General features: G+C 38.9%; 1 protein-coding gene across 1 annotated transcript in view; it reads right to left on the bottom strand.

The window, feature by feature from the left end:
* MYO1E (myosin IE) overlaps window positions 1–24,625 on the bottom strand; it is a 226,980-nt gene that overhangs the window by 124,945 nt on the left and 77,410 nt on the right. Inside the window, exons 2-4 of the mRNA XM_072615613.1 lie at window positions 16,752–16,895; window positions 5,629–5,718; window positions 3,330–3,424 (exon numbers count right to left, since the gene is read on the bottom strand). Of these exons, the coding sequence (XP_072471714.1) occupies window positions 3,330–3,424; window positions 5,629–5,718; window positions 16,752–16,895 (329 nt within the window). The remainder of the gene's footprint in view (window positions 1–3,329; window positions 3,425–5,628; window positions 5,719–16,751; window positions 16,896–24,625) is intronic.

Raw genomic sequence — 24,625 nt, 5'->3', positions numbered from 1 at the left:
AATGCTAATATCCTAACACAGCACACAGGGGAGCTCACTGGTTGGCAGAGCTCTGGCTAAGCACCATAAGGATGAGAATGTCATTTTTTTTCTTGTTTTCCTTTTCATCAGTGTGAAAATGAGCTCTAATTTCTTCTATTGGATTTCCACCCCACTCCTATCACCTACAAGAAGTCCTTGGCACTTGGGAAAGAGTCTAAGCCTACTTCCCTTTAAACCAACCAGATAGATATGAGTTGTTTGTTTTGGGGGTCAGAGATACATCTGAGTTTAAGTAGCCATTTGGGTGTCCAAATTCTGTGCTTGCTACTTACTCAGCATCTGGTTCATCTGGCTCTCCCCATCACAGCTATCTTGAGCCACCCATCCAGTTGTATAGCTTTCTCTTCTGCCCCACAGGATTTATCACTTCAACCTATACTAATTGTCTCCTAGAGAGACAGGCATTCAGGACTACATCCCCTCCTCCTTCTTCCCCACATCCAGTCTCACTTAGCAGACAAAGAGTAGGGTGAGATTGGCTTTTGGCAGCTCCCATTGTGACCAACCAATCAACCCCAGCCTTCTAGAAACAGACTCCTCTATTCTGAGTCCAAACATGGTAGTATGGAAATGGCCCTGAGAAGCAACAGCTTTTAATTCTTGGATTAATTCATTGGAACACCTGGCTAACAGCTGGCAGGAAACATGAATTTAATCTTAATTGAACAGAAGCAGCTTCAGTTCACGCCTGTTGAAAGCACTTATAGCCTTATATTAATACACACATTAGGCTCTGAAAGCATATGCTCTTGGTGTGCTGAGCTAATAGTTATTCAGATACATAAGAGCTCAGTTAATATGGAGAACCCATGAATCACTACTGAGTAATCTTTGGAAAATCACAGCTCTGACCATATTAATTCTCTGCTGAAAACATTATCAGTGGCTCTTCCTATCCTTCAGATAAAAGCCAAACATTTGGGGATGTCATTCAAACCCTCCACAACCTAGCTTCAGCCTCCCTTTCCAGCCTTATTTCTCCTTAGGGACTGCATACAATCTAGCCAAACAGAGCCATTTCCCAAATATGTTCTATGTTTTCCTGCCTTCCTGTCTTTGTTCATTCTGTCTGAATTAGGATTCCGGAACTAGAGCTGGAAGACCATTTAATCCAGCCTCCTTGTAAGTGACTTGCCCAAGATTACAATGGAGTGGAATTCGAATCCAGGTCCTTTGACTTCAGATGTTCCTTTTTCCCTTCTTGATCATTCGTTTCCACTCCTGTCAGTCAAAACGCTATCGAAGACCCAATTCAAATGTCATGTTTTTTAATTGATCTTCCTAAATTTTTTATACTTCCTTCAGCTGCTAGGTGGCACAGAAGACAGAGAGCTGGGCTTGGAATCAAGAACACTGGAGCTCAAATCCAGGCTCAGATGCTTCCTAGTTGTGTAACCTTGGACAAGTCACCTAACCCTGTTTACCTCAGTTTCCTTATCTGGAAAAGGAAATGACAAATCACTCCAGTATCTTTTCCAACAATACGTCAAATGGGGACATGGCTGAACAACATGCCTCTTCTAAATTCTTTTATCCGTGCCTTGTCAATGACACTACATTGGACATTGTTTTTCATGTCTCCTCTCCCTCATTATATCATGTCTTATTTATTTTTGTACCCCAACAGCATAGATCATAGTACATATAGTAGTGTGTGTGGGGGTTTGTCCTTTGTTGCTTAAGAAGACCATGCCATCAGAGAAATAATGACATGACTTGCACTTGACTTTGTTTTGAGTGAGGAGGAAGGACTGTGCAGGTCACCAGCCTCACTTCTCCTCCAGAGCCATCTGAATCCAGTGACCAGATATTCATCAGGATGACTAGAGATGACCCAGGATGAGGCAACTGGGGTTAAGTGACTTGCCCAAGGTCACACAGCTAGTGAATGTTAAGTGTCTTGAGGTGAGATTTGAACTCAGGTCCTCCTGACTCCTGCACTGGTGCTCTATGCACTGCACCACCTAGCTGCCCACATACGGTAGTAGGCGATGAAGAAATCCTTATTGAGGACTGAGTGAAACAGTGTTGCTTTCTTCCCTCCTAGGCTCATAGGATTATAGATCTAGAGCTGGAGGAGAGCTTAGAGGTCAGAGTCTAATTGTCTCATTTTTATAGATCAAGAAACTGAGACCTGGAGAAGTTAATGAAATGATTAATTTAGTTAATGTATTAATTTATTTTTGCCTCCTGCTTCACCTGCAGGTTCAAAGGAAAAGAAAAGTGTGCAGGAAGAGAAACTTTATTAATAAAATTCATCCCCACCGCCAATGCCATTTTCTCTTCCTCCAACTTGTCTTAACTTCATTTTTGAGACTACCCCCGTAGCCTTTGAACCCCTCTAGTTAATGAGACTGCCAGAGTCTCTCTTCTACAACTCAATTTAGTCACGATTAGAAATTCCTCTGGGAAGGAAACAAAGAATTCCTCGCTTACTATTGAAAGTTGGAATATTCAGGAAATTAATGGGTTTCTTTTCTCTTTTATTTTTGTTCATTCACTTTTAAATATTCTCCTCTGACCCACATCTCAGAGACATGGCCGTTGTCATTCCTACTGTTCCGTTTCAGGGGCTGACTTTTAACTTAAGAAGTATTAGGATAAAAGAATGAAAAATGGAAGTAGGGAAGGGCAAGCAGAGAAATCCAGTTGTAATTCTCTTATGCCATTCAAAGCACACCAGGAACATTCGAGCTGGTAAGAGACAAAATTTTATCATGAAAAGAAAGAGGACAATGGAGCGGAGGTGATCTGGCCCAGAAACTTTCTGTCATAGAAGTACAAGCTCTCTAATGCAAAGGGAAGCTGAAGGTGAGCAAGGAAACAGTCATTTCCAAGGGCAGCTGCTTTACTATTTTGGTGCTAAACATGGCAGGAAGGCCTTTCCTTCTTTTGATTAAAGTAATTTTGGGCGGCATCATGGGGCTTGAAGCCAACAGTCAATTGTTTTTATTTAACTACATGTGACAAACACCAATACTGCAGATGCTCCTTCTGGGCTAGTCATGACTGCTTTTAGGAAAATAAAATAAGATAAGGCAGCCAGCAGGCTTTGGATCCAACCATGTGAACAGGCTTGTGGCATCGCCTGCTGACATGAAAGCGCCACTGATTGACGAGGTTCAACAAATAGCCCAGTGGGCTACACGACTGTGGACAAGATCACACAATTAAGCGAGTGTTGCAGATGGCAACGTTGTTTGTACTCCTTTTGGAGAAGCATTTGGCATGGGTTAGTGAAGCTCTTTGCCAGACACATCCAGCAATGGAACATATGAATATCATACCTGATGATGACACACTGGTTTTCTCTGTCAATAATCATATTTCTATACATGTTGTCAGCAAGCGCATAGATATGGGGTGGATTTTCATACTGTGCCTGGAGAGAAGGAAAAGGGAAAGGCAGTCATGATACATCAATCATAAAAACAGATTTTAAACATGAGGAGACAGAACCAGAGACAGTAGTGACTTGCCCGAGGGCCATGTGGTCAACCGGAACAAAAAAATGACATTGGAAACCTTCCTTTCTCCTCTCTACTCTAGAACACAGGTCAGGTTCTTGCAAGTGCATGTTTTTGGAAGCTCAGCTGAAAGGCCAGAATTTGACAGCTCACTTGTCTTTGTCAACAGTAGCTACACAGCAGTTAAAGGTGGAATTTGACCCCGGGCATTTCTTTTTTGAGTGGCAGGAATCCCTAATAGGCAGATGTGATTCAGCCCTGAGAGGAGACCAAAGCTTTCAGATATTCTAATGCCACACCCTACCACTTAAAATCACACCTTGGTGAGAGCTGCCCATTAGGATGGCCCACCCATGGCCTTTGGGCTAAATTAAACTGGAAACAATTCATGACAGCCAGCACACTGAACTGCCAGCTGAACTAGAATATTCTAATTTTCTTAGAGAGATGATTTGAGAGCACTTGGGACCCTGGAGAAGACATGGGACGAGGGAGGTGAGGTGGGAGTTAGGTGGAAGGGATAGGGTTTTCTACGAGGAAGAGGGGGTGTTAGTCTGAGGGAGCAAACTGGTTTGGCCGGTTTGTTTTATCTCTAGTGAATAACTAAGAACCGAGACTCGGTTGCTTTGTGCCTCCCAGTTTCATGTTAGCCTTCAAAATGGAAAAAACTCATTTCTCCATACCCAACCAAATTCTCCTTTTCACACTGACTTCCAGAACAAAACAATAGCCCCACTCAATCACAAACATGTTTTGAATCACAAACTCCTAAATCCGGGACAAGGAAAGAGAATCTGAACTAAGAGTCAAGCAGATCTGGGTCACCAGTTTAGGCAATGCCCACAAACCCTCAGATCCAGTGTCCTCACCAGTAAAAAGGGGATAACAAGCTCTGCTCCGCTCTCAGGATAATAGAGAGATTGAAAGAAAATGACCAAGAGGAGAGTGTTGTGAAAATGATAAAGTGAACAGCGGAGTTTCTCTCTCTTTCCGGCTTTGGAGAGGGGATTTCTTAATGGAAGAAAACTCCTTTTATCAAATGGAGGTGGCTACCCACTTAAAGTCTTAAGAGAGTTTGCCTGGGGCACTTAGAGATTATGTAACTTGCCCAGGTCACAAAGTCAAAAAGGCTGAATTTTCAAAGCCAGCCCACTTTAGATTTTGATTGTTTTTCAAGGGATCAGGATCAGTGAAAGCCCTAAACCTTCTGCCCTAGGAAAGAAAAGGAGGGAAGAGAAAAGAAAAAGAGTGGGAAGGGGAGAGAAGGAAGCAAGCAGTTCTAAAGGGGAAAAAGAAAGCAAGCGAACCAAAGAGTAAAATACAATTTTTTCCCCCTGAGGATGTGTCATCACATTCCAATGTCCTATCTTATTTGTTTCATATTACATCTTTACCTACCATTTTAATTGCTTTTATGTGGAATGAACTTTCAATTGGGAGCATACTTGTATCTAGAAAAAAATTCATCCTTTGTGTGTGAAAAGGGAACATTTAAACACAGCCTGATCCTACTCTGAAATGGAAAGAGGGCTTTTTTGTGATTTAATTTGGAATTGTTCAATAACAGTAAATTATATGATTTAAGATGTTTTTTGGTGAGGTTTTCCTTTGGGAGTAATTTCTGGGATAGAAAAGACATATGAGTCAAAAGTCAAATTCCACTGAATTTCTTCAGTTTCAGGAGGCAAGGTGAAACAGAAAGAACTCAGAATTTGTTATCAGACGGCCTAATGTCTGCTTCTTGCCGGGGTGACTTTAGGCAAATCACAAAATTCCTAATCTGAAAAATGAGGAGACTGTATCTGATGACAGCTGACATTCTTTCTTTCTTAAATCTATAAATACATAAACTATAAAAATAAACTATTAATACATAAACTAAAGCCAAATTGGACAGTCCTATATTTTTTGTTTCTAATACTACAAAACCATACATTTAAGATTAAACACTGTCATCTAATTGAACTGTCCAAGGTAAGGTGACACATAGGAATAAATTCATGTAAATATATATATTTATACAATACAACGTAATACATACTGTATTACAGTATGCAGGAAAAGAACCTCTGCATTATGAAGCTTAGAACATTATGGTCATTTATGAAATGTTACTTACAGCTCCTTGGTACATTTCGATTTCCTTTTCCCCAAAGTATGGCATCTGTTTGAAAGGGTTGACAGAAATTAATACAGAACCAATATATGTCTGTATTTACATTTAGTTAAGGTCCATAATTATGAAATCTTTAAAGCAAATGCTCTCCCACCCCCAAGAACATTATTGATCTGTTTTATTTTTTCTTCCCATTATTTACTGAACATTGCTTTTTTCTTGGAAAATCCATGTGAAAAATTAGGCAGATGAACTCAGTATCACAGAATCACAGATTTAGATTTGGAAGGGACCCTTGAGGTCATCAAGTCCAACCCTATCATTTTAAAGATGAGTAAACTGAAGTTAGAAGTTAAATGACTTACCCAAGTCACACAGATAAGAATTCAAGACTTCCTGACCCAAAGCCTACTGCTATTCACTGTGCCACTGAGGACTCTGGGACTCAGCAGTCCTACTCCGGGCTCTAGCCTTAGATTTACCACTAACTTAACCTCTAGTTTATCTATCACTAGCACTGATTCCATAAAATTAGAGTGAAATTAGATCGTAGGAAAATGCTTTGTAAACTGTAAAATGTTATACTATCTCCAATAAAAATAAGTTGAGACAAAAGAAAGTCAATTATTTCATGATTAATAGTACTTTAAGATCATTAGGCAACATTCCTAAGGTCAATGCATGCCTAAGATGGCAATCCATACTTATCGGTGAGCTTTTGTCAAGTCTCCTAGGCAAGTCAAATGTCTCATGTATCTCTCTGACCCTTATTAGACAAATACTTGATGACCTAACAATAACTAGGATATATATGTGTGTATATATATATATATATATATATATATATCCATATCCTACTTATATCCTATGTATGTATAGTGTCGCCAAGGTTTGCAAAATGCTTTATAAATATCATCTCATACACAACCCTGGGAGGTAGGTGCTATCACTATCCCCTTTTAGGCTGAGGAAACTGAGGCTAAGAGAGATTAAATAACTTATTTATCCAAGGTGATACAGCTAGTTAACATCTGGGGACATTTTTAAAATTCAGATTTCCCTCAACCCCAGATCCAGTACTATACCAAGTATTGCAGCTGTTCAGCTGTGTCTGACTCTTCCTGACCCCCTTTGAGGTCTTCTAGGCAAAGATACTGGAGAGGTTTACCATTTCCTTCTCCAGCTCGTTTTACAGAGGAAGAAACTGAGGCAAAAAGGGTTAAGTGACTTGCCCAGGGAAACACAGCTAGTAAATGTCTGAGGCTGGATTTGAACTCTGGAAGGTAAGTCGTTCTGACTTCAGGTCTGGCTGGCCTAGCCAGCCTAGCTGCCTCATGAATGTTAATTAAGTGCTAGTTTGGGTCTGAGAACACAAACCTCCCCCAAATCTATGTCAACCCTCAAGGAATTTATATTCTTCTGAGGGAGATAAAATATAATACATACACAGATAAGCACAAAGCACATGCAAAAGTAATAAATCACTAGTGAATGACTCAGATTGAAATGAGAAAGTCAAGCATCCAGAAACTGACCATTAAACATCCCAGTGATAGGTAGATAGCTATAGACACCTATATCTAACTCTATGCAAGGGCAAGATTATTACTGTGAAATCTCACAGAATGGAATTTGATTAGCTATAGTCCTTATCCTACATAGTTCAGACTAATGAATGGGTGCAGTGGGAATACTGACCTTGGATCTAATAGGGTCAGCCCTATTAAATCCTGTCTCCTCTATTTATTACCTCTATAACCTTGGGCAAATCTCTTTAGCTTCTTAGGGTTCCATGATAATCATTAACGTTCTTTCCAGATCAAAATCTATGGTCCTATGAATATGGGTTATACTGATGTTGACTGCCAAAGGCCAGCTCAGTTAGTTACTGGAATGATTTAGGTAACAACAAAGATAACACCAGTAGCCACAATGGGGTGACTGGGTCTACCATACCCACTAGCCCAAGCTTAAGTCTTTCTGCCTCCCCTAGGATAAAAAGTCAGTCAACATTTATCAAGTACCTATTATGTGCCAGACACTGTGCTAAATCCAGGAGATGTAAACGTAAAAAACCAGATATAGTCCTTACCCTCAAGGAGCTTATAATCTAATGGAAAACAACAGAAAAAGGGAAGATTAAAAAGCAGAAGGAGGAGGAGTGGGGAATGTACCCTCCTATGGGGGAACATGGTGAAAAAGTCAGAGAAGGCAGAGAAAGCAGTGAAGTAGTAGAAATGAGCATGTGTCCTCCTTTCATGAAAGTTCTGGAGTTCACAGATCCCTTCTCCTATCAGAGGGACAAAAGGGGGTGGTGATATGTGATGGGATCTTGCAGAATGATGAAGTTTTCCCTACAAGATTTTGTCCTGAATTATTTGGATAAACTTCTTGATTATTCTTGTGTGGTTTTGTCTATAGATCTAAAGTGGAAGGACGGACACAATCAATCAGTTTGTCAGTCAATAAGCACAATTAACCACCTGCTATGTGTCAGCCATGCGCTAGCCTTGGAAATACAAAGAAAGGCAAAAACACAGTCTCTTCTCTCAAAGAGCTCATGGTCTAACAAAAGGAAAACAATTATGTATAAAGAAGATATAGACAGGATGAAGAATAAATAAATAAATACGATAATGATGGGAGACAATCAACAGAGGGAATTAAGGGGGATCAGGAAAAGCTTCCTGTAAAGATGGGATCTGAGCTGGAACCTGAGTATTCCAGCCTTAGAGGACATAGAAATGGAATGTCTTGAGTGAAGAACTCCAAGGAGGTGATATCACTGATTCACAGAGTACTGTGGGGGAGGGAGGAAAGGAGTTACATGGGGAAAGAATGGAATGGTAGAAGGCCAGGTTGTGGGGGCCTTGAATGCCTAAGAGGCCTTTGCATTTGATCCTAGAGGTGAGAGGAACCATGAGTTTACAGAACAGGTGGATAGACACTATCAATACTATACTTTAGGAAGATTTGAAAGCAGAGGGGAGAGATACTTGAGGCAAGGAGAGCGACAAGTAGGTTATTGCAGTAGTTCAATGTGAAGTGATAAGAGCCTGCTGCAGGATGGTGACAGTACCAGAGGAAAGGAGGAGGTGTGTATGAGAGAGGCTAGGAAGGTAAAATAGGCAGGACTTGGCAACAGATTGAATATTGGGGGTGGGGAGAGAGAAAGCAGAGTGGAAATCTAAGATAACCATCAATATAATCCAATCACTCTCAGTTCCCACTACATAATTCAGGTGGTCCTTCAGAAAGATCCAGATAATTGCCTCAACCCACTGGTTAACCTTTAACTCTATAGGTGTGGCTTAAAAGTGCAATTTGTAAAATGTGTTTTTCTGTGATGCAAGGTGCCCCATGCCAAATGATGCTATCCAGTTCAATAGAATTTTAGATTGGAAAAAGAATGGCTCATCCAATCCTCTCATTTTACAGATGGTCAAATTGAGAATGGCTACGAGGAGTGGGGTGTAGAAGAAAGAGTATTGGATTCAGAACAAAAAACAGTGAGCTCGGCACTGGCTCTGTTATGTAATAGCGGTTTACCTTGGGCATTTCAACCTTCTGATTGCACATTTGGAAAATGAATTAATAACATTTGTATTACCCAGCTTCCAAAGTTGTGAAGAAAAAGTACTGTAAACCGCCCCCAAAAATCTATGTAGATGTAGACTATTAGTATTCTAGATAAGGAAACAGCCCTAGACTAGTGAAATGAGTTGCCCAAGGAGGTCATGAAGCAGCTGGTGGCTCCATGGATAGAACTCTCGGTCAGGAGTCAAGAAAACCTGAGTTCAAATCCAGCCTCAGACACTACCTAGCTGCGTGACCTTTGGCAAGTCACTTCACCTCTGTTTGCCTTCATCCTCTGGAGAAGGAAATGGCAAATCGCTCCAGTATCTTTGCCAAGAAAATCCCAAATGGGGTTCTGAAGAGTTTGAACAACAGGGAAGACATAGAACTTGGTGGCAACAGAGCCCATGTTTTCTGATTCAGTCTTTCTCTTGCATCCCATTGCCTCCCTCAAATTGAGAACAGGAGGGAGTGAGGAAACAAATTACACCAATTTTTGTCAGCAAAAATGATTTTGTTCAGTTCTCTGGTGCTTCACTGGGTTCATCTTATTCAACTGACGTTGGGAAGGTCAGAGCCTTCCCCTCTCAAGGTTACATCTTCCATCGCTTCTGTTTGTATTTGCACGTCCCCATTTATATGTGTTGTTCTCCCCATGGGATGGTAAACTCCTGGAGGGCTGCGGCTATGTCTGCTCTTTTTCCTGTCTCCAGTACTTAGCAGTGCTTGGCATTTGGTAAGTTTGTATCAATGAATTAGCTATATAAAAGTAATGTGACACAAAGCTCTGGAGAGGGTTGTCATTGGGTTGTTTCAGTCACACCTGACTCCTTGTGACCCCATTTAAGGTTTTCTTGGCAAAGATGTTGGAGTGCTTTGCCATTTCCTTCTCCAGATGATGTTATAGATAAGGAAACTGAGGCAAACAGGGTTAAGCGACTTGCTCAGGGTCACACAGCTAGTACATGTCTGAGGCCAAATTTGAAGTCAGAACGATGAGTCTTCCTGATTCTAAGTCCAGTGCTCTAACCATTGTGCCACCTGGTTGTCCTTGGACAGGATTAGTGCAACATATTATACTATTATGAGCCTTGTGACTTTGGACCTTTATTTTCTTATCTGTGAAATAAGGATGATGCTCAAGTTACTACCCTCATAGGATTGTCACAAGGAAAGAGTTTCTTAAATAATAGTGAGTTGGCATTATATACGGGGCAGATAGGTGGTATAGTGGATATCATGCTGGACCCTGGAATCAGAAAGACCTAAGTTTAAATCTGGCCTCAGACACTTAGTAGCTGTAACCCTTTTTGCCTCAGTTTCCTCATCTGTAAAATGAGGTGGAGAAGGAAATGGCAAACTGCTCCAGTATCTTTGCCAAGCAAATCACAAATGGGGTCACACAGATTCGGACTGACTCCCTGCATTTTCACTGGCTGTCTCCTATGCTTTGAATGCCCTCCCTTCCCATCTCCATGTCCTCGCTTCTTTGACTTTCTTAAAATCACATCTACAGTCCCATTTTCTTCAAGAAGCCTATCCTGGTCCCCCTCAAGGCTGATGCCTTCCCTCTGAGATTAATGACAATTCACCCTGTATATACTCTGTACGTACACAGTTGCATGTTAATTCCCCCATCAGACTGTGAGATTCTTGAGGGTAGAGGTTACTTTTGCCTTTCTTCGTATCACAAGACTTAGCACAGTCCCTGGCACACAGCAAGTGTTTTTTTGACTTGACCTATGCACAAAGTCTATAAGCCCTCATTTGTAAATATTTCAAAGTGCTAAATATAACTTGGAATTGGTTAAGGGCAAAAATAGTCTTGATGGAAAGACGTGCTGAATATATAACACTGAGTGACTTTCACAAGTAACTGGTGTTTGCAGCCAAGAAGCTAGACATTAAGTCATTCCAAGCATGTCCAGGGAAAGCCAGACAAGTTCAGTTTGGGGGGGGTGGGGGTGCAGGGGAGGACGGGACACCAATATTTCTCTTACAGAATACAGAATTTAAATTTCAAGAAGGGTGACAATTTTTCCAGGAAACAAATATGGAGGATAGAGCACACTTTTGTGAACATTAACAGCTGAAATGTTGGATTTTGTTAGTAAACAAGGTCAGCATTTTCCCAGTCATCTCTGCTCTGATGTGGCCCAAAGAAATGGCTATTCAGAGGGGAAGCATTAACAAATGATTGATTCAAATGCTGATCTTCAATAATAAAAGAGAATGCCCTAGAAGAAGGGCAGCAGGGACCAGTCTCACATTTTAATGTGAAATCTAATAGGATCTGGCTTGAACCATTAATGAATGATTTAAAAAAAGAAAAGAAAGAAAAGAAAAAGAAAAAACCTAACCCAAACCACTGATCACTTTAATATAATGTTGCTCTACCATTCCTATGATATCTGTTACCTTAACAGAGAAGGCAATAAAATAAGCTTTTATGTGAAGAAAATATATGCTGCCAAACTACTGGTATTATTGTATAAAGACCTATGGAAGTTATTAAGATAGTATAGAGTAAGGAGACCTGGACCCAACACCTATTAGCTATTTGACCCTGGTCAAGTCATTTAACTTCTCCTGAGTCTCAGTTTGCTCATCTGTAAAATAAAGCTCTTGGTAAACCTAAAAGTGCTATAGAAACAGGAGTTCTTTTTATTTTTCAGAAGGCTGAAAAAATTTCAATGTTGAATGAGTCCAAATTTCTGTAGAATATTCTATATATTTCTATAGAATATTCCATAGAATATTCCACAGAATACTCTACACATTTCTATAGAATAACTGTTAACTGCGTGAATGAGAAAGATGGGCTGTGTACGTGTCAAAGAGCAAGTGGTAACTGATGAAAATCTGGCAAGGTCCATGAGCATCTGCATGCAACCAAGAGAGGATGAGGAAGGTGTCAGGAACACTGGATGGATTCTCACTGGAAAACTCATTATGGGAGGATAAGGCTGGGAGTCACACAGGCAGGTCAGCATGGATGGCAGAACATGCAGCATTAAAGGAATCAGAGGTACCTAGATTTAGAGTGGGAAGGGAACCCAGAGGGCAATCTTCTCATTTTAGAGATAAAGATCATATTGTTCAGTCATTTCTAACTCTTTGTGACCCAATTTTGGGGGGGCTTTCTTGGCAAAGATACTGGAGGGCTTTGCCATTTCCTTCTCCAGTTAACTTTACAGATGAGGAAACTGAGGCAAACAGGGTTAAGTGACTTGCTCAGAGTCACACAGCTAGTGAGTGTCTGAGACCAGATTTGAGTTCTTTCTGACTTAGGTCCACAGTTCTATCTTCTAAAGTTCTATCTATGTGCCACCTACCAGCCCATATAGCCTCTCTAAAAGCCACAGTGTCACTAACATACTCACTGTTGGAGTCATTGTTGACAAGAGCATTCTGGGAAATAAGAAATTGTATGAAAAAAGGAGCTAAGCTATTCATGCTCTTTGACTGAGATAGAAATCCCACTGCTTGGCATATATTTCAAGGAAGTCAAAGAAAGAATTTAAAGATGTACCTGTACCCAAATACTTGTAACAGCATTTTTTGTAGTGGTAAAAAACTAGAAAGAAAGTGGGCACCCATTGATTGGATAATGGCTATGCATTATGTCACATAAATAGAATAGAATATTCTTGCAGAACTGATGCAACAAGATGAACTAGGAAACAGATACACTGAACACATCAATGGACATTAAAGGAACTGAATGTTGTGTAATTAATGGCAGATCTTGGCTCCATGCAAGAGACAAAATATGGAACTTTTCACTGGACAGGTGGGGAACTATGGGTACAGAATGTTGTATACATTGTCATCGCTAGAAGGTGTGTGGGTTGATTTTGTCTTAACTGTTTTTTTTTCTTTGTTAAAAGGATTGCTTTGGGGTGGGGTAGAGTAGGAAGAGAAGGAGGGATGTATTTGAATACAAAAACAAAATGAATCAATAAAATTACCCCCAAAGGGCAAGAGTGTTCAAGTAACTCATTTCCTTTTTCATTGAGAATTTAACACCAAAGTGGGCACACACTGGTGAACACATTCTTAGTCAGTAGCAACTTAGACAATTATAATGAAGGTGCCCACAGAAATGAATCATGGTTTCCATCCTGCTGTGTAAACTCAAAGAACATGTCTTGATAAGCAATCCATCAGGAAATATTTATTGAGAGTCCACAAACTCTAAGGCACTGTGCCAGAAACTATGGGGGGTAGAGGAAGACGTGAAATGCAAAGACAAATAAGACCAGCCCCTGACTTCAAGAAACTTATGATCTCCATGGGGGAGATAATTACTGTTGGGAAAGGAGGTGCTACCCAGTTCCCTTCTCACTATAAGAATAACCACCACTGTGGCTACTGCAGGAGACTGTGGGGTTCAGGGGAGCCACATATCCAGTCATCCAGTATTCCCTTTTGCTGAGCTATCCATAATTGTAGCTGACATGCTGCTTTTATAGGCTGTTCTGAGAACTTAACCACTAGAGATATATGGGAAAATGCATTCCCATTTCCAAACAGCTGACTTGCAAATGTCCTTTCAGGACACAGCACAGAAGTACAGGCAAAACTGTAGACCCCTCGGCAGCGAGGCCATTGTGTAAGCGGCTGGTATTTTTATGCCTTGCAAATGGGCAGATTTCAGTTTTTTGAAAAAAGCAAATCAAGACCTCAGTTTGATAACACCCTAGGAAAGTGCCAAGATGAAATTAATGGCTTGTAATTAAATTAGCTGTAAAAAGTTTTTAAAAATCATAGAATCATAGATTAAGAGCTAGAATGGCCTCTCTAATTTTTCAGATGGGGAAAGTAGGAAAAAAGTAATTTGTCCAAGATCACACAGGTAGGAGGAATTAAATTAAATTAAATTAAATGCAGGTCCTCTTAACATTACAAGAGATTAAGGTCTCTCAGGTGCAATGGGAAGAGAGCAGGGAAAGATAGTAGTGACTAGGAAAGGGGTAGGGTAGAATTCACTGTGGATGCACTGGGAATCACATTTGACACTGATGTTCCCAAATGGTGTCCTGCATGATCTGGATACCCAGGGCAGAGAGTTCATCCCTCATCCTGGGACAAGTGTGGTCTTGTGATAACCAGATGGCAGCCAGGTGGGCCAAGTGAGTGCAAAGTGGGGAGGAGGGGGTGGCCTCTCAGATTTGGCTCTAGGAAGGGATGACCCTAGGGGAAAGGAATTGTACCACCCTGGATGTTGGGACACATCTGGGACCCAGCCTTAGTCACAGGATGCTAGCTCTGGCTAGTCTCATATCATAATGAAGGTAACCCAAGTTTGTATTAAAATTCCACATTGCTTTTTGAAAAAACTTTTTAAAAGTTGCCTTTGGCATGCTAAAAGTGAGACACAAAGAAAGACAAGAATTTTAGGTATTCCTTGGAATACATTTGCTGCTGAGGTTTCCTTGGACAAACATAGGAATGCAGAAAATTGGCAATATTTTTTGGTATGGAATAATTTTGAAAATAACAAAACATAAAAAAATCAGGCAAATCTGACTTTTACGAATATTCTCATTTGTTCCTGTACTAAAAATAAAATGGGATTACCTCTGTTAATTCCCTGAAAAAATTGTCAAACCTGGAAGGCCAGTAACAAGATGTTACTATGTCTGTAGGGTGGAAAAGAGACTCTTTATCCTGACTCCAATTTTTTTTCTCTGCTAGCAGCCCAGGCAGCATCAGGAGGGGGGACTCTGAGTGCTCCTTCTTAGGAACACGAGGAAAACCCATGACATCTCTAACATGGTTCTAGATTAAAACCAGCTGATATCAGTGCTGAAATAAAGCCTTTGTATGCTTTAGGCAAGGTCTCAAAATTGTTTGCTTTCACTCCCGCACCCCACCTTTGAAAAGTGAATTCTTTGAGTCCCTTAAAAAAATCAGTCAGGATATGAAGGGCCCTGGGTTTGGAGTCAGAAAATCTGGATTAAGATCTTGCCTCCTTTGCTCATTAACTATCCGATCTTGGCTAAGTCACTTAATGTCCCTGGTCCTCAATTTCCCCATCTATAAAATGAGAGGATTGGTCTTCTGAGGTCCCTAACAGCTCTACATCTATGACCTTGTGCTATATACCAAATATCAATAGAAGTACTGTGGTAGCCCCAAACTAGAAACGAAATGGGTACCTATTGATCAAGGTTGAAAAACCAGAATAAAATACTCTTTTGTGGTGAGAAGTAACAAATAAGGAATTCAGAGAAAAATGGGAAGATTTCTATGACCTGACACAAGACAAAATAAGCAGAACCAGGAGAATAACATATATACTGACTTTCATTCATGAGATAAATGAAAACATTATTAAAAGGAAGCCTAAACTCTGAGTAACTGAAAAGCCAGGGACGGCCTCTGAGAAAAGATAATGAAACATAGCTCCTTCTTCATGACAGAAAGCCAGAGGACCACTAGGATAGAATACTGTATACATCAGCCAGATCACCACATTGGAAGTTTTTATTTATTTGTCAGAGGAGAGGGTTAAGAAGGGGGAGGGGCTAAAATGATTTAAAGACAAAGGATGTAATAAAATATATTTTAAAAAATTTTTTCTTGGGCATTATTGTTCATAAAGGATTTGAACTTTAATATTACATACATGACTTGATATCACAAAATAAGTGCCATGGAGAGTAAAATTTTCTGACATTAAAATTAAGTGAATTTTTAAAAAGTCATTTCATAAGGTTTTTCATTGTGCAACTGATCCCATCATTTCCTAGCAAACAGAGGGAGAAGAAATGGAATTGGTGTTAGATTTTATTATATTCTTGGGCTTAAAGATCACTGCTGAAAGACTGTAGAAATGAAATTAAAAGACACTTGCTCCTTAGAAGGAAAGCTATGGCAAATCTGGACAACATATTAAAAAGCAGAGATATCACCTTGCTGACAAAAGTCAGTATAATCAAAGCTCTAATTTTTCCAGTAGAAATGTATAGCTTTGAAAGTTGGACAACAAGGAAAGCTGAGCCCCCCAGAATTGACATTTTCAAACTGTTCACTAAAGAAGACTTTTTGAAAGTCCCTTGGACAGACAGGAGACCAAACCAGTCAATACTTAACTCAGAGTACTAATCAATAATTAACTAATTCAGGAATTAATTCAAACTATTCTTTGGAAGGACAAATACCGAAGCTGAGGCTTAAATACTTTTGCCACATAAAGAGAAGACAGGACTTTTTGGGGAAGATTGAAGGTAAAAGGAGAAGAGTACATCAGAGGATGAGATGGATAGATAATGTCATGGAAGCGATGACATGAGCTTGGGCAGACTTTGGGAGATAGCGGAGGATAGTCAGGAAGAATCATGCATGACTGAATTACTGAACAACCTTTGGTATTACCCTCTAGGCAGCTTCCCTTGTCTACTCGGCCAGTACAATAGTCTCAAAAATTATATAAGTGAAATATCAATTTATAAAAGTTAAATAAGGTGGAATGCCAATGTCATCTTACTTCCAATAATTTGGACCTTACAATTTCATTTACAAACATTCTGCTCAAAGGATACAAAAATATAGTCATCCATGTATCTTTTCTTCAGATTTTCCACAATGGAGTCCTCGGTGATTTTGGACAGGAGCACCATGTCATCCACACCACTATGCTTGACATTATGACTCTGCCAGTGGTATCGATAATGTCCTTTGCTTCCCTGAAAAAAAACCAAAAAGCCAAATATGGTTATCAAGAAGGTACACTTATGTGATCACTTTCTGATTCCTAAACTTTTCCATAAAAATTTACTTACAACTTTTTATGAATGAATAAAAAAACAGTTAATAAGTACTTGCTGTGTGCAGAGCAACGTGCTAAGTGTAGTTTTGTAGTTCTGTATACATACACATCCATAACAAGTATGTCTTATATGTTCATAAACATAAAAAGGAAAATAGCCAATAAAATGGGCACTCTTATGTGGGGGTGAAACCTTAAGGGAAGATTTTAAAAAAGTCATGGATGAGAAGTATACAGGTGAGAAGGGGTTGCAGAATCCACACTGATAGGCTTGCAAGCTCACGGAGAACACATTCTAAAACTCAATGCAATCTAATGGTAAGATTTCAACTATGTCTATCCATTTCCATTTAGCCAGGTAGCTCAAACAAATGTGACTGGAGGCAAGGCAGCTATGATTTTGCCTAAGCAATATATTGAATCCCCTCCTTCACTTGAGACAAACACATTCAAAGGACTGATTATGTCATGGTAATATAATCACAGCTATTATATAATAAAATATACAGTATGTTTTTAATAAGGAAAATAATGGCCTACATAGAATTTCATAATGATAAAAGGGATATATGGCCTAGAGTTGATCATTTGATTTGTCAGCATAGCATACCAACCCCTTAGGGTTAGTGTAGAATCTTAGCTTACCTATCAGCATCATGGTGACAGTAAGTCAATGCCTTCCCTATATGCTTAGAAGTTTTCTTGGAAGTATGGACTTGAGAATATAGACCTTACCCTCATCCCTATGCTATACCTTTTCTTGTAGTAAAAAATCAATAAGTATTTATTAAGCAACCATGTGCCTGGCATTGTGCTAGGTTCTGGGGATACAAAGAATGAATGAGAAAGCATTTAGGAAGTGTTTATTATATTTTCAGGCACTGTGCCAAAGCACTCAGCATACAAATGAAAGACAGTCCCTATCCTCAAGGAACTTACATTCTAATGAAGGAATACAACACAATAAGGGAACTAGAGATGGTGGTACAAAATGGCAGCTTGATATGGAGATAGCTGAAAAGTAACATAGCTAGTTCTAAGAAGATAAGGCATAAACTCAGAACCCAAGGTCCTAGTGGAAGAGTCCAAGGTTCCAGTAGGAGAAAAGTAAGGGGAATTAAGAGTACGTAGGTGGCATGGGGCTTGGAAATAAAACAATCCCTGTCCTCAAAGGACTATTAAAGGACACCAAACGTACACGGAAGTACATATAAAATATATGTAATTTTTTTTTGTTTGGAAGGCAATCATAGCTGGAGAGATCAAGAAAGGTGTCTAAGAATCATTGTGAAGACAACACTGGTTACAGCTAATTTCCAAGCTGGCCTATTTACTATTGCCCAGATCATGATATGCCACGTCCAGCCTCCATCAGTTTGTACAGGCTCTTTAGATGCTCGGAATGCTCTCCCTTCTCACCCTCATCTCCAGGAATCCCTGGTTTGGGTCAAGCGTCAGTTCAAGTATCATCTTCTACTCACAAAGTTTCTTCTAATCCTCCCAGTTATTAGGACTCTCCCTCCAAATTACTTTTTGTTCAGTTTGTATAAATCTGTGTTTACTTATCTTGTCCAACTTGTCTCCCCCCACCTCCTTTTGTTTCATTGTAAGTTCTTTGAATATGGGAGGTTTTATTTATTTGTTTTCATAGCTCCCATAGGTGCCTGGTATACAGTGAACACTAAATTATTGCTTATATTATTTTCCTTTATTTCTATAGGTCCCACAGTTGCCTGGCATACAGTGAACACTAAATAATTGCTTATATTATTTTCCTTTATTTTTATAGCCTCCACATACAGCGGACACTAAATAATTGCTTACATTTTTGAGCACACAAAGAGGAGGCTTATTCAATGTAAAAATGTAGCTAGATCCCAATTAATGCAAACAATTTACATGGCCTATTTCCATTGGATTAGAACAAATTACCATATTTTACATAATTATAACTTCAAGTAGTATGAATTCAAATACATGCAACCATTTTAGGGGATTCATTATTCCCTGTAATTGGGACCTAGTTGTAACAAATCTATTACAGGTATATTTACCATATATGCAATTAATACATTATCATCATTATATAAAATGCATTCAGGGATCATATTTTGCCTCGTATGTTTCTAAGTGCTTTATTAATGCTAAGTCTTGCTTGCTTAATATGCCTCTCTTGCTGTGGCTGCTCCCTAGCACCTATGTAACCAATGCAGTTTCTTCTAGCCTAGTCACATCACCTCCAGGAAGGAAAAAGGAAAAAGGGTGGGGCATAGGGAAGAACTGAGAGGACACTTTTGGGTTTTTGTTTTGAAATCTGGTCAAACTCCTTTTTTAAAATGTCAAACTTTAGACTGGAAACCAAGACTTTTTAGAAAACAAGTCCTAAGGATTCTAAATGAAGGCAGATTATAAAAGATGAGGAATGGAATGATTATCTCCAAATTAAGGATGAGTAATACCAATTCTAGCCTTAGATGGAAAGAGGAGGTGGTTAACGCCTCCACTTTCAAATGTCTTTCCAGGAAGACCTGCCTTTCTGTTCTCACTTGAAAGATGGTGCTTCTTCTATTGTACCATGGCTGCCTCTCCTTTACTTCTGCCTTTATTTCTTCAACTTTCATTTTTAAAAATACATTTGACTGACACATTGTGATACCACAACAAATACTTCTCAACAAATTCCCAAATGAATTACCTTTACAAAGTTATTCCCTAAGAAAAACTTGATTATGGATTACTAACCAAAAGAGATATGTCCTCTAATTTTTAATGTATAAAACTAACATCGATTCTTGTCATTAATTTAGTTGTCCTTTACTTAAATTGTTTCAGTTACATATACATTTTTTTTGGTTTTACTTTCCTTCCTCTCCATCACTTCATACAAGTCTGCATGTTTCTCTGAATTCTTATTTGTCACTCTTTATGACAAAGTGATATTCCATTACATTCAAATACCCTTCTTGGTCAGATGTTCTTCAATTATTAGATACGTACTTTATTTCCAGTTTTTTCTTACCACAAATAATGCTACGAACATTATACAAAGGTCTTCATGCTGTCAATAACCTCCTTGGAGTGTAGTCCCATTAGTGAGATTTCTGGGTCATAAATTATGAATAAAATTTAGTAACTTACCTTGCATGAATCTAATTAACTGTGGTCCAGAATAGCTGAACTAATTCAGAGTTCCACTAATGATTCAGTGTGTCCATCTGCCACAATCCACCCAACAATGAGTTTCCCCTTTATTTTAGCATCTGTTGTATTGATGAGTGTGAGGTAGTATACTTCAAAGGGTGGTATGATTAGCATTTCTATGACCATTAGTGATTTGGAATTTTTTTCAACTAGTCATTGGTAGTTTGCCTTTCTTTTGAAAACTATTGAGAACTTTTCTACCCACTTGTATAACGTGGAGTAACTCTTAATCTTAAGGTATTTGCGTCAATTCCCTAGAGCTTCTGAATACTGGAATTTTCCCAGCTAATTAACTCAAACAATTTCCTCTTTTTAATTCATCTTTTCTTTGACTTTACCTGTACTAGTTTTATTTGCAAGAACATTTTTTAGTCTGACGTATGATGTCTTTATAGGATCATAGATTTAGGGCAGTAAGAGAACTCAGAGGAATCTACAACCATCTCATTTCACAGATGAGGAAATTGATACTAAGGAAGATTAAGTAATATGCCCCAGATCATATAAGTAGCAAATATCAAATGGAATTTGCACTCAGATCTTGTAACTCAAAAGTTCAGTCCTTCTGCATCACTTTGCCTCCTTACAAAAGACATAGTTTGAATGACCTATTAGTATGTTCTTGTATTATTAGCTGATTTATTTATAGATTCTGAATTTGCAAATTTGCCTACTCTCTAAAATTTATTTGTAACCCCCAAATCAATAACCAAGGTGCTTTCATGGTCATTTGTAGACATGCGAAGGATAGTAAAAAAATCTGAGTCTTTCAATGCTTACATTTCCAGCTGAGGTTGAACAAGGCAAGCTTTGCCTCCTTATTTCAGTTTTCATACTGTTAACAAGCATGTTTTTTGCTGCATTCTTCACATTTTTATGTATTTTGTTGGTAATTTCACAGTTTAAAATGGCCGTCAAAAGTAGTGCTGAAATGCTGTCAAGTTTTCCTAAGTGCAAGAAGGCTGTGATGTGCCTTACAATGAAAATATGTATGTTAGATAAGCTTCAATAATGCATGAGTTATAGTAATGGTAGCCAAGAGATTAATGTTAATGAATCAACAATATGGTCCATCTAGAAAAAGGAAGAGAGAATTCACTGATCTATATGGAAGGCCACTCCCGGAGATGCTAAAGTAAATGTTGCAACCAGAGGCTCCATGGAACCTAATTCTGTGTTTCCCCTAGGAGCAATGGCTCAGTATGCATTAATTCAGGGTTCACAGTGACTTTATAGAACTTAAATACCCCAAATGAAAGTAATTTTACTGTATGTAGAAAAGCTGATTATTTTAACAGATTTATGTCATATTCTGATGACTTAGTAAAGTTATCACTTCGATTGATTTTTTAGATTTCTCTAAGTAAGCCATTATATCATCAGCAAATAGATAATTTTGCCTGTTTCTCCTCTCAATTTCTTTTTCTTTTGTTATTGTTCTAACTAGCATGTCAGCACTTTGCTAAAGACACTTAGTATCTTCCCCAATTGATAAATGGTCAAGGGATATGAACAGGCAGTTTTCAGAGGAAGAAATTAAAGCTATCTATAGTCATATGAAAAATGCTCTAAATCGCTAAGAGAGACGCAAATCAAAACAACTCTGAGATACCACATCACACCTATCAGATTGGCTAACATGACAAAACAGGATGATGAGAAATGTTGGAGAAGATGTGGAAGATTTGGGACATTACTTCATTGTTGGTGGAGCTGTGAGCTGATCCAGCCAATCTGGAAAGCAATTTGGAACTATGCCCAAAGGGCTACAAAAATGTGCATACCCTTTGACCCAGCAATACCACTTCTAGGACTGTATCTCCCCAAGAGATGACAAAAATGGGAAAGAGTCCCACATGTACAAAAATATTTATAGCAGCATTCTGTGGTGGCCAAAAACTGGAAATCAAGGGGATGCCCATCAATTGGGGAATGGCTGAATAAATTGTGGCATATGAATGTAATGGAATACTATTGTGCTGTAAGAAATGATGAACAGGATGACTTCAGAGAGGCCTGGAAAGACTTATATGAACTGATGCTGAGTGAAAGGAGCAGAACCAGGAGAACTTTATACACAGCAACAACCACAGTGTGTGAGGATTTTTTCTGGTAGACTTAGAACTTCACTGCAAAGCAAGGACTTAAAATTGTATGCCAACTTGGGGAAGGAGGGGGAGGGAGGGGGAAAAAAAATCTAAGTTAATACGGAAGTGATTGTAGAACACTGAAAACAAATCAATAATAATAACAAAAAAATAATTCTTGAAAAAAAGACATTTAGTATCCTTATTTTTACCCCTGACCTTACTGAGAAAACTTCTAGTTTTTTTCTCCCTTAAAAACATTGCTGGCTCTTGGTTTTAGATAGATGCTTTGATCATATGAAGGAAAGATTCTTTTATTCGTGTTTTTTAGTGGTTTCAACACAAATGAGTATTGTGTTTTGTCAAAGGCTTTTTATTTTTCTGTTGATGGTCATGTGATTTTTATTTTTGTTATTAATATGATTTAAATGTTGAACTATATATTCTTGATAGAGATCTGGCCTAGTCATAGTGACTTTTTAAAAAAATACATTGATATGTAGCTTCTTTGTTAATATTTTTGGATTAGTATTAATTAATAACTTGGTCTATAGTTTTCTTTGTTTTCTCTCTTTTTGATTTGTGATCTTTCAGCTTTCAACTCTACCAATGACCTTTTTGCAGTAAAACAGAGAAAAATAATCTGATCTAATGTTGAATTTAAAGTGATATAGATATAAATAATAAACTCCTTCCCCTTCTCTTATTAACTCTTCAGGTTCCCTGTTCTCAAATATTACTTTTATCATATCAACAAACTGTTAGGAATATTTAGTATTTTCTTATTTCCTTCCACTTTGTCTCAATTCCTCTGCTTAGCTTGTAAGGCCCTCTACAATCTATTCCACTCATTCTCCCGGGACCTTCCTAATCCTATTTTTCATTATCCCTCCACTATATACCCTCTGGTTTCCTAACTGTCCCAGCCTGGGCCATGTTTATGCATTATCACCAAAAGTCAATGTGGTTACATAAAAGAGTATGAATTCAAATTCAAATCTAACAGGCACTTGTTAATACTTATCTGACCTTAGTCACTTAACCTCTCTGTGCCTCAATTTCCTTATCTGGAATATGAAGAGTGAAGGATGGACTAATTGGATTCTGGGGTGCTTTCGCATTTTAAATCTGTGATCCTTTGAGGATCAAAGCTGGAAGACTAGAGCTGGAAGAAATTCATCTAATTCTGTGCCCCATTCTCCCATATTTCAGAAACTGAGGTTATACCTGAACTACCTTCTCTTCTCCCTTATACTTTTATGAATCCTCAAGGTCCTGTAGAGGGTCCACCTCCTCTAAGACTTTTCCCTGATTATTTTAACTCTCCTTGATCTCCTGAATTCCTATGGTACTTATAAGATATACCACGTAACTTCTGGTCACTGTTTTATGTGTAGCGTAGGGGCCAATGACCCAACGTAGCCCAACCCAAGGCAACATGATGGAATGAAAGGACTAAGCTGTCACTGTGTTGGAAGCAGAAATTGCTCATTAGTGCTGTGTGTACAACATATGGTCAATATTTAAGGTTGTAAGAAGCTGGGACTAGATAGCTCTCCAGGGGAAAAATGACTCATCATGAGGTAAGCAGAAAGGGAATTGAGGGACTTGGGAAAGTACCCTGATGTAAGAACTTGGTAGATGGGGATGCTTTCCATTTATTCATTCATTAAACATTCATCCTCATGGGAGGAGAGAGAAGGCAGAGTACCAGCTCTGAAATGGAAAGAATAGTAGTGTGACCTTGGGCAATGGGCAAATTATTTCATTTTGCTGGGTTTTAGTTTCTACAACTTAAATGAAGAGGTTATGGTCCAGGGTTTGGAAAACTATGACCTGCAGACCAGATCTGGCTTGTTTTTGTATGACCTTCAAGCAAAGTGGTTTTTATAGAAAGAAAATGAATTTTATAATTTTACAAAAAAGCAAAAACCATTTTTTAGCCCATGGGCCATACAAAAAACAGGTGGTAGGCCATATTGGGGTCTCTGGTCACAGTCTACTGATCACTAAGGTGACTCTTTAAAGTCCTTAACAGCTATGATTCAGAGTTGGAGTGAGGAGCAAGAGAGGACCAGTGCAGGTCATCCTCCAGAGATATAACACAATTAAGCCAGGAATGATGAATGGATAAATGAATTAAAGAAAAAGCATTGACTAAATCTTTACTATGGGGCCAAGCTCTGTGTTAAACATGGGGATACAAACACAAAAGCAAAGGTGGTTCCCAAAGACACAATTAGTACCTTCCACCCTGAGACTATCCCCAATTTATCCTACATATACTGTTTTATTCAGTTGTGTGCATGTCATCTCCCGTTAGACTGTGAGTTCCTTGAGGGCAGAGGCTGTGTCTGCC

Source organism: Notamacropus eugenii, chromosome 1 (genome assembly GCF_028372415.1).
Source record: "Notamacropus eugenii isolate mMacEug1 chromosome 1, mMacEug1.pri_v2, whole genome shotgun sequence".
NCBI lineage: Eukaryota > Metazoa > Chordata > Mammalia > Diprotodontia > Macropodidae > Notamacropus > Notamacropus eugenii.
The sequence above is the reverse complement of the archived record's forward strand: the minus strand, read 5'-3'. Positions and strand labels throughout refer to the sequence as shown.